At 36.8% G+C, this 13,508-nt stretch overlaps 1 protein-coding gene across 1 annotated transcript; it reads left to right on the plus strand.

Annotated features, from left to right (window-relative positions):
• Positions 1 to 2,371: 2,371 nt before the first annotated feature.
• On the plus strand, positions 2,372 to 13,254 carry BFSP2 (beaded filament structural protein 2). The gene is made up of 6 exons (XM_026678508.2): positions 2,372 to 3,409; positions 4,779 to 4,861; positions 5,049 to 5,205; positions 6,161 to 6,322; positions 7,771 to 7,902; positions 12,918 to 13,254. Exons 1-6 carry the CDS (start codon positions 2,837 to 2,839, stop codon positions 13,149 to 13,151), a joined length of 1,341 nt encoding a protein of 446 aa, XP_026534293.2. The 5' UTR covers positions 2,372 to 2,836; the 3' UTR covers positions 13,152 to 13,254.
• The last annotated feature ends 254 nt before the right edge of the window (positions 13,255 to 13,508 follow it).

Below are 13,508 nucleotides of genomic sequence, written 5' to 3' on the forward strand. Positions count from 1 at the left end.
AAGAGAGAATTAGAACTAGAGAGACAAAGGGGAGGGAGAAGATGAGAGGGAAGAAAGAAAGAAAAAGAAGTTATAAAAGACAGAAGCAAAATATAGAGAAACAGGGCCTATTTAGAGATAATGGGTGAAAACTTAATGGAAAAAGGGATTCTGCAAAGGTACATAAGATAGTATGGTTATATTAGTAGCAGAAATAATTTTAGAAAATGATTAAAATGTCTGATAAAATAGCTATCGTAATTCAGTGGAATGCTTGTCAATAAATAAATGTAACAAAAGGTATATTTAATGATTTATAAAACGTGAAGAGAAATAAAGGAAAAATTAATTATGGAGATTATATGTGTTTTTAAGGAAGTATGATATTTAATTGAACAGAAGTGTTAAAGATGTTAAAGGTTTTAATGATTATTAATGATAGAACTGAACTGGAATGGAATGAGGGTTTATAATTACATATATTTACAATCTTTCTTTTTTTAAAAAAAAAGAATATAGTGTATTATAAGAATGTACCAAGCAGAATTCGATTGGAAGTTATGTATTATGTATTATATTGAAGGTCATAAACTTAAGGTATATATTGAAGTTTAAATAAGAGTTGAATGGATGTAATTAAAAGATATAAAGGTGTCATACTCCAATTAGTAACTACAGGAGAAAATTTGTTTAATGAGAAAAGATAATATGAAATTGAAACAGAACAGACAAAAGTATAAATATAATGATTTGAATTGAGATGAGATAATCAAAATAAAATTGATAAAATTAAAAGAGGGGAAAAACTATATAGAAAATGTAAAATAGTGTAAGATATGGAATAGAATACAAAAAGGAGCATGAAATTGAGTTTTGTATCTGTATAAAGAAGTTCAACCCGGGACCTTGCTATTTTCAAAAAAGATGTTTTACTTGTATTTTGTATGTGTGAAAACCCAAATAAAACTTTTAAAAAAAAGTGTGAATGGAGAGCAGGTGTGTTAAATTTGCTCTCACTCATACTGGTCACTGGAAGTTAACATGGCACTTCATGGCAATGAACTCTCTGAGGATCTGAAAAGATGAATTGTTGCTCTACAATTCATTGCCAAGACCCTAAAACTGAGCTGCAGCATGGTGGCCAAGGCTATACAGCAGTTTAACAGGACATGTTCCACTCAGAACAGGCCTCGCTATGGTCGACCAAAGAAGTTGAGAGCCCATGTTCAGCGTCATATCCAGAGGTAGGCTTTGGGAAATAGATGTATGGGTGCTGCCAGCATTGCTGTAGTGGTTGGAGGGGTCAGCTTGTCAGTGCTCAGACCATACACTGCATGCTGCATCAAAGTGGTCTGTAGGGTTGTCATCCCAGAAGGAAGTCTCTTCTAAACATGATGCACAAGAAAGCCCACAAACGGTTTGCTGCAGACAAACAGACTAAGGACATAGATTTCTGGAACCATGTCCTGTGGTCTGATGAGACCAAGATAAACTTACTTGGTTCAGATGGTGTCAAATGTGTGGTGGCAACCAAGTGAGGAGTTCAAAGAGAAGTGTGTCTTGCCAACAGTCAAGCATGGTGGTGAGAATGTCATGGTCTGGGGCTGCATGAATGCTGCTGGCACTGGGGAGCTACAGTTCATTGAGGGAACCATGAATGCCATCATGTACTGTGACATGCTGAAGCAGAGCATGATCCCCTCCCTTCGGAGACTGGGCCAGAGGGCAGTATTCCAACATGATAACGACCCCAAACACACATCCAAAACAACCACTGCCTTGCTAAAGAAGCTGCGTGTAAAGGTGATGGACTAGCCAAGCATGTTTCCAGACCTAAACCCAATTGATTATCTGTGGGGCATCTGAAATGGAAGTTGGAGGTGTGCAAGGTCTCTAACATCCACCAGCTCTGTGATGTCATCATGAAGGAGTGGAAGAGGACTCCAGTGGCAATCTATAAAATTCTGGTAAACTCTATGCCCAAGAGGGTTAAGGCAGCTGAAAAATAATGGTGGCCACACAAAATGTTGACACTTTGGGTTCCATTTGGACATTATCACTTAGGGGTATATTCACTTTTGTTGCTAGATGTTCATTAATGGCTGTGTGTTGCGTTATTTTGAGGGGACAGCACATTTACACTGCTATACAAGTATATACTCACTACTTTACTTTATAGCTAAGAGTCATTTCTTCAGTGTTGTCAAATGCAGAGATATGCTTAAATATTTACAAAATGTGAGGGGGTGTACTCCTGTGATATACTGTAGATAGGAAACCAGTGATATGTTCGACTTTCTATTCTTCTTTTAAGAATAGGTTCACTTTGAACAAAGAATATTTCGTTATAAATCCACCCATTACGGTTTCCTGTGATTTCCTTCTTAAAAAAGGCTTCTTGGGGTAACACCCAAAGAGGTATTTTAGATAAAGAATTTTCTTTGTATTTATTCCAAACTATAAATATGGTTCTTAAAATCCACATTCATTTCAACTGTATCCTATCAGATAGGCATAGCAATTCATAGCAGTTTCAAGGCCACTGTTGTTAGCCTTCACAGTACCAAACAGTTCCTGGCAACCTATCAGATAATTACACAAAACAACTGAGAACAGCACATTAACACTGAAAACCTGACTCCAGCAAAACTATTTACACTGGCTGAAATCAAGTGAGCCAAATATTTAAATGCACAGAGGATTCCCACCCCCCACCCCCATCTATAATGGTCCTCTACTGCATTGTCTTTGCTGCATGGTGCTCTTGTAGCAGATTTCTCATGAAATAGATTGCTGACCAAGTGAAATGTCCAACAATTGTTCTAACAAATATGCCTGAGATAGGTAGCCCCAAACAATGAGAAATGTTCCAGAAATTTATGAGAGAGCACTTTGCAGATTTCTATATGTGCAACATCAGAAAGTCAGGGGAAGGAGAGTGAATTCATTTAGTGCAAACCTCCTGAAGTACAGCATGTCCTTACCCAGAAGCAGGACATCCTTTGCGGAACATGAACCCTCAACTTCTATTGAGGAAAGGTCAGTGCCCATAAGCCATAGATTTAGTATTAGCAGAGGAGGAAGCCTCTTAAGACCATCTGCTGCTTACATAGGTATTGTACCTATGGAAAGTGTCAGCAGTCTGGGCACACGGATATCCCGCAGAGCTCTGGGGATAAGCAGTGTCTTCTTACAAGGTCTTCATAGTTCTTGTACAACCATACCGCTATTCCAAGGATTGGAAAAAGAACGAAGCCTATCTTATGAGAATATGAACAGATGCTTGGTGGATTATATTGAAAAGGTGAAAACTTTGGAGCAAATCAACCAGGAACTTGAAGGACATATCCGTGCTTACCTGAACAAGAAATCTTCCAGTGACAGTAAATGGGGATCTCTAAGGGAGAGCTGGACAACCATTTATCATCAAGTAAGTATGAAACTTTATGGCAAGAATTAAAAAAAAATGAAGCATTTGTCAACCATAGCCAAATTCACCTAGATTTTGATGAGGCTACTTAAGGTGAAACTCAAATGACAGTTTCTCCTACCTGATATAATTCTGTCTTCATAAAAGTTTATATTGTTTTGTAATATTAAATTAAGTTTGAGCATTTTCATAGGGGACCTATAAGTTTTTATTCGTTTATTTAATGTATCACCTGATTCTCTACAATTCTGAGTAGTTCACAAGAAAATATGAAAGAAGAATGAAAAGTTGTTTCTTGTTTCTCTTTGAAGTAGTTGAGTAGAATTAAACAATTAAGAGAAATACTGCCAGAACTATTCAGGTTTATGCACTTATATAACCGTTTTACCAGCATGATTCGATATGTAATGAATAAAGTGAGATTTTCATTATATTCCCTCCTTGTCACATTTTAAATTTAAAATTTTGTTTAGGGAATAGAGACATTTCTCTATCTCTAACACACTAATCAGTGAAACTTAATATCATCCAAAGCATAAGTGCTAACAGCATAGGGAAGCCTCATTTGCAAGTCTCCCACAACTGCTTTCAAAACCAATTTCCAGCTTTTGGAAACATAATCGTACAAGTGTGGGAGTTATTGGCTATCACTCATTTACCAATGATAAACATGTCCAAAAAAGCTAATAGTGCATATGAAATAACCACACATTTCAAACATACATACAAATGTAACATATTTCAGAAGATCAAAAAATAAACATAAACTGAAGGAGTGGGTGGGCTCTGATAGATAGATAAGATTTCAAACAACATGCTTGTTATAAAAGAACCAAACTCCTATGAGAGATATGTCAATATTTGAGTTTTCTTTCTTTTTTTTACATTTTGGGATCTACAGTCATCGCTTGGGAATAATCACATACAATAACAGAGGAATGCCATTTCATCGAAAATACAGTGTACAGGAAACATGCTATTAATATATATGGCATATAAAAGCTGTTTTAAACAATTCTAATAGTAATAGTGCCATGCGAAAAATTATTGTTTCTCAATGGTTCACTCTGAAGATTCATCCATTTTTCCACTCTATACTGCTGTCAGGAGAACATTAAATCATGTCCATGCAAACACCACTTAAGTAAGAATTTATTCTAGCATAGAGTTCCATCTGTATACAATTTTATTTGTTTTATTTGTTTAATAAAAACTGTATATGTATATATATGTATATGTATGTATATATATATATATATATATATATATATATATATATATATATATGTATATGTATATGTATATGTATATGTATATGTATATGTATATGTGTGTGAGTGTGTGTGTTTACATTTGACTCTTTGAATAGGTAGGAGATGCAGTTCTGGAAAATGCCCGCCTCATGTTGCAAACAGAAAGCATTCAAGCATGTGCTGAAGATGTTAAAGACAGGTAACGTTAAATTTAAATTTAAAAGTAAAAATAAATATGCATTTCAATATTTAAAAAACAAAGGAATTGTACTGGAAATAAGTTGAGGAAACTGGAACTATGAGTTCAATAACTAGTAGTTCTTCATGCCAGAAGTCTAAACTTTGTGATACTGTATTATTTTGACATATTCTCATTTATATTGCAGGTATGAAAATGAGCAACCATTTCGAAAAGCAGTGGAAGATGAAATTAACTCGCTCTATAAAGTAATTGACCATGCTAATTTGACTAAAGTAGACCTGGAGAGTCAGATAGAAAACATGAAGAAAGAACTAGCTTTATTGTCAAAGAATCATGAAGAGGTAAATCAATTCTGAGAAACAAAAAAAAGATATGTATTCTACTTCTATCTAAACAAGAGATAGAAAAGAACTTTATATCTGATAAGAGTATTTTGATACCAGAATTTTAATATCATCAATAAGCATTTTATAATTTTGTAATACTGTAATATAATAAACACCGATGAAAGTCTAATTAGCATTAGAACCAATAACTGAAAAATACTTTATAAGTAGACATTATGAAACCTCTCTTTTGTGTTCATGTTTGAAATTTATGGGTTCTCCTTAGTAATAATATTAAGTGTTGTAAACTGAGACAAACAGACATGTATTCAAGGCCGTTCCGTTTTTTCACAGAACATTATGGAAAATAAACAATGGCTATTAGCAGTACAGCATATGTTCACTATAGCCTTCCCAATCATGGTTCTAAATACCAGTGGCTGTGGAATCCAAACATTTTGGAGTTCTAGGAGAGATCTGGCTATCCATTATGGGAATAGTGGTAGATTAGATGGGCTTTCAATCTGTACCAAAAGGGCTTTTTATGTTCTTACATAATATGTACTGGATTTAAATAAAAACTTGCAAAGCAATATATTACAAGCAAGTACTGTGATAACTGTTTTATTAGACTGACAAGTTAAAATTATTTTGCAAGCCATCCATTCATTTTAAGACACTCTTGAACATGGCTTGTTCTGGAGAGAAATATATTCATAGTCACCACTTAAAGCCACAATTAGATTTTAATGTTTCTATTAAATTCTAGCAGATACTATGAAATACAGGTTGAGAAATAGCTCTCTTTCAACTCCTTACTATAGAGGCAAATGCACTGTATAGTGACAAAGTTGCATCAAATAATAACTGCTCTGGCTTTTATTACAATATGTGCTTCAGGATTTTTTATAATGAATATTTTATTTATTTAGATGAATTGGTCAACTATTTGTAACAACTTTATTTTCAGGATATCAAAATGCTTTACAAACAGCTTGCTTTATCATCACTGGAAGAATCAGAAACCCCCATTGGAATTAGCTTGGATGACATTTTGAAGAAAATCCAGATTCAATGGGAGAAAAATATTGAACAAAACCATGCTGAGACTGGTATCTTGCTCCATGCTAAGGTAAGCATGGAACAAGCTAAGATAAGATATAAGAATTAACTGCTAATTCTTTTAGGCCAATTAAACATAATCAAACAACATACAATATAAGTTTTTGAATTATACAGAATTCTTCAGCAAAATTATAAATAAAAGCAAGAGTTCAGTAGGAAATAGTAAAACACCACATCCACAGGATTTGCATTTGATCCAGCCTATGTGTAGAAGCGGACAAAAACTCCATGCATATAAAAAAACAAGCCTTCAAGCAGATGGGTGCATTTTGACTTTTACAATAATCCTCATTGTGGATGTCCCTAACTTGATAGGTAACTGAAAAAGTTCTAGACATTCCAATTACACTCTTTGGATGCTCTTTGATAGTTTAAAATTGCAACTAAGATTATCTATAGCTCTGTTAGGATGAAGAATTCTAGCAATTGCTGCTCCTCTATTTTATCAAGATTTAGCTTCAAATTGTCAAATGGAACAAAAACTAGTGTTAAGTGAAAGAATGGAAACTCCCAAAACAAATGTGAATTGGTGATCCCCTCCACCCCTCAAAATCAAAAACATTTATCAGGCTAAATCCGAAAGTCAAGAGTATGGGAAGCTTTTTGTTTCTCCAGAATTGCTCATCAGTAGAATGATTATGTGCTACTATTTTGATTTCTAGCAATCATGTAGTTTTTCTCCACAACACTGTATCCCTAACTTGTTCTTTCAAGTCTCTCAATGGTGCACTTACTCAGGGTAACTGAATCTATCCATCTTGCTGTTGGTCGTCTTCATCCCTCTCCTTCACCCTTTTCCAACGTTAGAGCCTTCTCCAGAGAATTGGGTCTTTGCATGGGTCTAAAATAGTATGATGACAAAAATTTGGCTAAGTTTTGTTGAAGGAAATTAAGAAATTTAGGCAATTTCAGTTTACTGGGTTAGTTCCTGCCTACAATAGTCATACTTACAGTATAACTTTATGGGTCAAATCACTTCAGTGTCATCAGTTTTACTGGGATTGAAGTGAGACTAGTGTAATTTAGATCTAACCCAGTTGTGTGCTTCTGCGTTTTAATGTAATGCTATTCATTATTAAGACTGTCCAATGCTTCTGATTTGATTAGGAAGAGATGTTTCAAAATAATTGGAAATGCATTTTGACAAATGTAGCCTTTATCTATGACTCATTAGAATAGCCACAATCCTGAAAACAAGATAGAGCCACTGAAATGAATTATAAGTGTTTACACACTCAGCACTTCTTCCTAGCAACATGAAGCACTACTTATTAGCAAAAACTTTTATTTCCATTTTCTTCTGATAATGTTTCTATTCAAGAATTATATTTATGTTAACAATTAAAAAGCTGGATCCAAAACTCAACAATTTCCCTTTCATTTTTCTCTAATATACCTATGTGGAAGAGATTGGAAAATAAAACAATATTTTTCTGTTTATCATTATTATGTCAGCAATCCACAGAAACAGTGCCTGCTATACAAACACAAGAGGCAGAGTTGGCTGAATCCCTAAGGGCAGAATTTCATGAAACAGCTTGCAAAATTCAAAGCCTTCAAGTAGAGACTGAATCACTGAAAACACTGGTGAGTAAGGGATCAAGAGTCTCTTGATACGGTTTTCAAAATGGCTGCTCACATGGATGCTGTGGCTAACCGCTCCTTCTTTCAGTGTATGGTGTACATGATTCTGTTTTGGATCCTTTCCTTGATTGAATCCTGTGGGGCAAGGAGCATCTATAGTTGGCAAGCCTTGTTACAAATTGGACTGAAATGTGAAAAGGTTATTACGGACAATTTTATACATTCTCATAACATACCAAGGGAGGCAGCTAGGCCCCTGGGGGAGCCATGGATCCCTATAGGAAGGAGGAAGAGGCGGAGAAAGAAGAACAGGAAGCGGAAGAGAGGGTGCCGTGCTGGGGTTTTCTTTAGGCTGGGTAAGTTTCCATAAAGCCTTCAATTCCAAGTATATTTCTTACCAATGCAAGATCTCTAACAAAATGGATGAATTTAAGGCTACAGATTGCAAAGACTAAATTAATCAAGAACTGCTGTGTTTTGCTAATCACAGAAACTTGGCTTCATTCACTCATTCCAGATGCAGCTGTTGAGCTGGAAGGCTACATAGCTCACTGGCAGGACAGGAGTAGAGATTCTGGCAAGATCAAAGGGGGAGGTTTAAGCCTTTATGTGAACAAAAGCTGGTGTATTAATACAAAGACTGTAGACAGCCACTGCTCCATGGATCTGGAGTATATGACTCTTAAATGTAGACCCATATATCTTCCACGGGAATTCAGCGTGGTTTTGATTACTGCAGTCTATGTCCCACCTGATGCCAATACTACCATAGCTTTGGGATTCTTATATAATATTGTTAGTAATCAGCAGAATAAGTGTCCTGATGCTGTGCATATCATAGCGGGGGACTTTAATCAAGCTGATTTAAAAGAAGTGCTCCCTAAATTCTATCAGAATGTTAAGTGTGCTACTAGAGGAGCAAACATATTGGACAAAGTATATATCAACATCAAAATGGCTATAAGGTTATACAATTACCACATTTGGGACAATCAGACCATATGTCACTGCTTTTAGCACCAGTGTACATCCCTCTTAGGAGACGGGCTCTGCCTATAATAAAGACAGTGAAATCTTGGTCAGAACATGCTTCCCAACGACTTCAGGATTGTTTTGAGAACACAAATTGGGACATCTTTTACCACCCTGACCTAGAAGAGCACACTGCAACTGTTCTGTGCTATATCAGACACTGCACAGATACTATCACTGTGGATAAACTTACTAGGATCTATCCCAATCAGAAACCCTGGATGACCAAGGAAGTCCAGTGCCTCTTGCGTGACAGGACTAAGGCCTTTAGGTCCAGTGATGGGGCAAGATAGTTTTGCCAGAGTTAATCTGAAGAAAGGTATTTGGAAGGTCAAGACTGATTATAAGAAGATTGAGGATAATTTTTATAGCAATAACATGAGGCAGGTGTGGCGAGGGATTCAACACATTACAAACCATCAACCAACCAATGTCATCCCTGCTGAGGGGGATGCTTCATTGGCAGAGGAATTGAATTATTTCTTTGCTTGCTTTGAAGTGGAGACATCAGAGACAGATAAAATACAACTACCAGCCAAGTGTAGCCCCCACCTCATTGTGGAGGAACAGGAGGTGAGGAGCATTCTGAGGGCTGTGGACCCTAGAAAGGCTGCCGGTCCTGACAGTATCTCTGGCCGAGTACTTAAAGACTGTGCTGATCAGTTGGCACATCATTTCTGGTCTTCCACATACATTTGATAAACATCAGTTTGCATACAGAAAAAATAGATCTACAGAGGACGCTATAGCCATCACTCTTCACACTGCTCTGACTTATCTAACAGAGGGGGGGCTATGTGAGGATGCTTTTTGTGGATTTTAGTTCTGCGTTTAACACAATTCTTCCACATAGACTAGTGTCTAAACTTCTGGACCTTGGGCTTTCTAATTCAATCTGCCTTTGGATTATGGATTTCCTGTCTGGCCGCTCACAGAGGGTCAGATTAGGTAATCATACCTCTTCAGCCCTTATTCTTAACACTGGTAAACCACAGGGTTGCATGTTAGTCCCTTACTCTATACTCTTTATGTGCATGGCTGCATTCCCACTCATGCTAGTAATACTTTTGCTAAATTTGCAGATGATACAACAGTGGTGGGACTTATCTTCGGGGGGATGAGTCTGCCTACCGAGATGAGGTAGAACGGTTGCTTTCGTGTTGTGGAGACAATAACTTGGTCCTCAACATCAATAAGACCAAGGAGCTTATAGTGGATTATAGAAGGAACAGATCAGACATCCAGCCCTTGTTTATCAATGGAGATCAAGTGGAGAAAGTGGCCAGTTTTAAGTTTCTGGGTGTTACCCTAAGAGGACCTAACCTGGGGTGCCCACATTGCAGCCCTGGTCAAAAGGGCCCAGCAGAGATTATACTACCTGAGACTTTTCAGAAAACAACAACTGAATGAAAAACTGCTGGTGACCACTGCACCATAGAGAGCATTTTAACATACTGCACCTCTGTATGGTTTGCCAATTGCACAGTGGCAGATAGGAAAGCACTCCAGAGGGTTAATGTCATTGCCCAGAAGATCATTGGTTGCCCTCTCCCCTCTTTGGAAGAGCTTTATAGCTCCCGCTGCCTTAAGAAAGTTCAAAACATTCTCAAAGGTCCATCTCATCCTGGGAACCATTTTTTTGAACTATTACCATCTGGCAGATGGTAAAGAATAATAAAAACAAGGACAAATAGGCTGAAAAACAGCTTCTATCCAAGGGCAGTAGCTCTTTTGAATTCTGCTGTATAGTGCAGTGTTGGTGTGGTGTCGGGGGTTTCCGGTTCAATGTGTGAAGGATGAAGGATGTGTGTTTGTGTTTATTTTCATGGTCATGGTCATGATGTGTGTTAAGCCTGGATTCCCCAACGGGTGTTAAGGAAAACAAACTAAACAGAACGTGCAGCGAAGTCAGATAGGAAGACAGGTAAATGTGTGAGATAAGTTTTCTAGTTAACACGCAGTAAAAATACAGATACGCTTGTGCTATCAAAAGTATAGTTTATTCCATTTAAGAATTATAGCATAGTCAAATAAACGGTCCATTAGTCATATATCAATTTCAGTCAAGTCTTGTCAGGGATACTCTATTTGCAAAGTCCGTGTTGAATAGCCAATGTCAGTACACTTACAATAAATCTGTCCAATCTTTATTTTCTCTCCGTTGAGAAAAATCAACACTCCTTCTTCTCTCCCCTTTCCAGCAAGAACGCTGTCATCAATTCATCAAGTAATTAGGGATCAGTAAGCCAGAGAGAGCGAGCTGCATTTGCCTAGCTTCTTATATAGTGCTTTTACAACCACACCCTTAATTACATTCTTGCAGTTAAAGTTACACACACTTTAACTAACAAACCATGATACCATATTTATTATTTTTACCCAAACCAGTTAGGGTAAACAATGTTATCCCTAACAATGTGCACTGAAGATGGTGTTTGATTTCGTTGTACGAGGTGCAATGACAATAAAGTAAACTAAACTAAACTAAACACTTTCTGGAAAAAATCACTGACCTGGTTCACATATTACATTATGTGAAAATGTGTTTGGCTTTGACTTGGAACGTTAGTGAACCTATATGCTCTATTTATAAACCATGGCTTCTATCTTAATACTATTAAAAACAGTATTTATTCAACAAATATAATTCACTAAAGCCTAGATTAATGCAATATGTCGATTCAGCCATTCGTCCTTTGAACTCAAATTCTTTCAATTTATCCGTAGTACCATCTTTCTACGATGAAAAGTCACTTTTCAGTAATAAGCTGTAAAGCAGTATATATTAGGAGTTAGATCAAAATAAAAATGATTTTGTTCTTCTCCCAAGCAGCCAGTTTAGGAAAAGAATACACAGATCTTATTAAAAGTCTAGACTGATCTCTTCCAGAGGGCTTTTCAAATTAACTGAAAAATAGCAGGTACCCCTTGACTTAAGATATAAAGGTTGTTATGTTAAGGCTGTTATGTTAAAAGGCTATATTTTAGACATCACCATTTTCCATTCCATTATTAAAATGCCTGATTGTCTCTTTTGGTCATATGTATTGCAGTAGAGCAGCCATTTTATGAACAGGATCCCATCACCCCTAGAATGACCATTTTCTTTTGAGTTCACATGTTCTTAAAATATCAAATGGCCCCCAAAGCTTGGGGGCTTCTAGACTAGTGCATTCTTAATAAAAAGCTGACCAGCTCTAAACTGTTTACTATCAAACAACACTTTCCATGAGTTTTTATAAATCATAAACTGGAACCCACTTTCTGATAATACAGTAATTATTGCTATCATTACTAAATTATCCACTTTTAACTTGAATTTTGGAAGGCACTGTGATAATATGGAAATAAAACTGATGTTAATGAGAAAAATTGGCACTGTTTAAATGCTCCTGATTAGTATTTATTTTGATGGCCAAATAATCTTTTTGACTGGAATTCTTTAGACTGTACATAGCAGATATTTTGTAGGAATAATTTATTAATATCTTTTTCTTCTAGAAATTAATACCGTTTCTCCAACAATACGGCCTCCCCCAATAGGAAGTCCCAGCATGTTTATAGGCATGAAATGAAATTAAGCCCCTCCCCCCAAATTAAGGCCTATATTAAAACATGCGAAATGGGGGGGAATGGTGGGGGGGGCTTGCCGTTAGGAAGTACTTTTGTTGCACACCGGATATGGTGCTGCCTGCGTTGACCCCGATACGAAGTGCCCCACCAACGCCGAGGTCAACATCCAAGCCGTCACTGCCCACCCGCCTGAAGATGCAAGGGGGGGGAATTAAGTCACCCCTGAAAAGACGGCCTAGCCATTTTTTCGGGGCTCAAAAAAAAAATAAGACCCAGCCTTATTATATGAGAAACACGGTATGTATCTGAGGAGGATTCTATATTTGAAAACTAGTATGTATGGATTTAATAATAATAAAGACAGAAATTCAAGATTTAATGCTCAACATTCCATGGATATTTTGTCTTTACAGAAAAGAGGCTTAGAAAACTCTCTTTATGATGTCAAGCATTGGCATGATATAGAGCTTCAGAATTTAGGCTCTGTCATTGGCAAACTGGAAGCAGAAGTAAGAGAAATCCAAGGAGAAACTGAGCAGCAGCAAAGAAATCATGAAACTCTACTGTCCATTAAAACACAACTTGAGTCAGACATTGCTGTGTATCACTGCCTTCTAGAGAAGGAAAGCAGGTATTCTTTTTCATGAGTAAGAATTGTGTGTTGAATTTACATAGCAGCAAGTCTGGGCCAAAGGAGAGGGGAAAATCAGAGTGAGCTGATTCAGACAAAAAAAAAGCAGAATATTCCTAGTTGTGTGGGTTATATTCATAGAAAATGATAGAATTCCTGGTTTGCCCAACACGTTCCTTCTAACAGCACCTGTACTACAGGAGGGATGAGAACATCCTTCAAATGTTCCTTCAAAATTAAGTCACTGCCTACAGCAGATGGGATCTTAAGATAAGTGTTTTTTTCTGCACTTTATTGAAGAAGGAAAACTGGAGTGTGACAAAAGCTCTCAGCAGCGAAATTCAGATGCCATCTTTTGTAGTCCATATCCTTG

This window comes from Notechis scutatus, chromosome Z (assembly GCF_049901735.1).
Source record: "Notechis scutatus isolate UNSWTSFEM ecotype Mainland chromosome Z, rNotScu1.2, whole genome shotgun sequence".
Classification (NCBI taxonomy): domain Eukaryota; kingdom Metazoa; phylum Chordata; class Lepidosauria; order Squamata; family Elapidae; genus Notechis; species Notechis scutatus.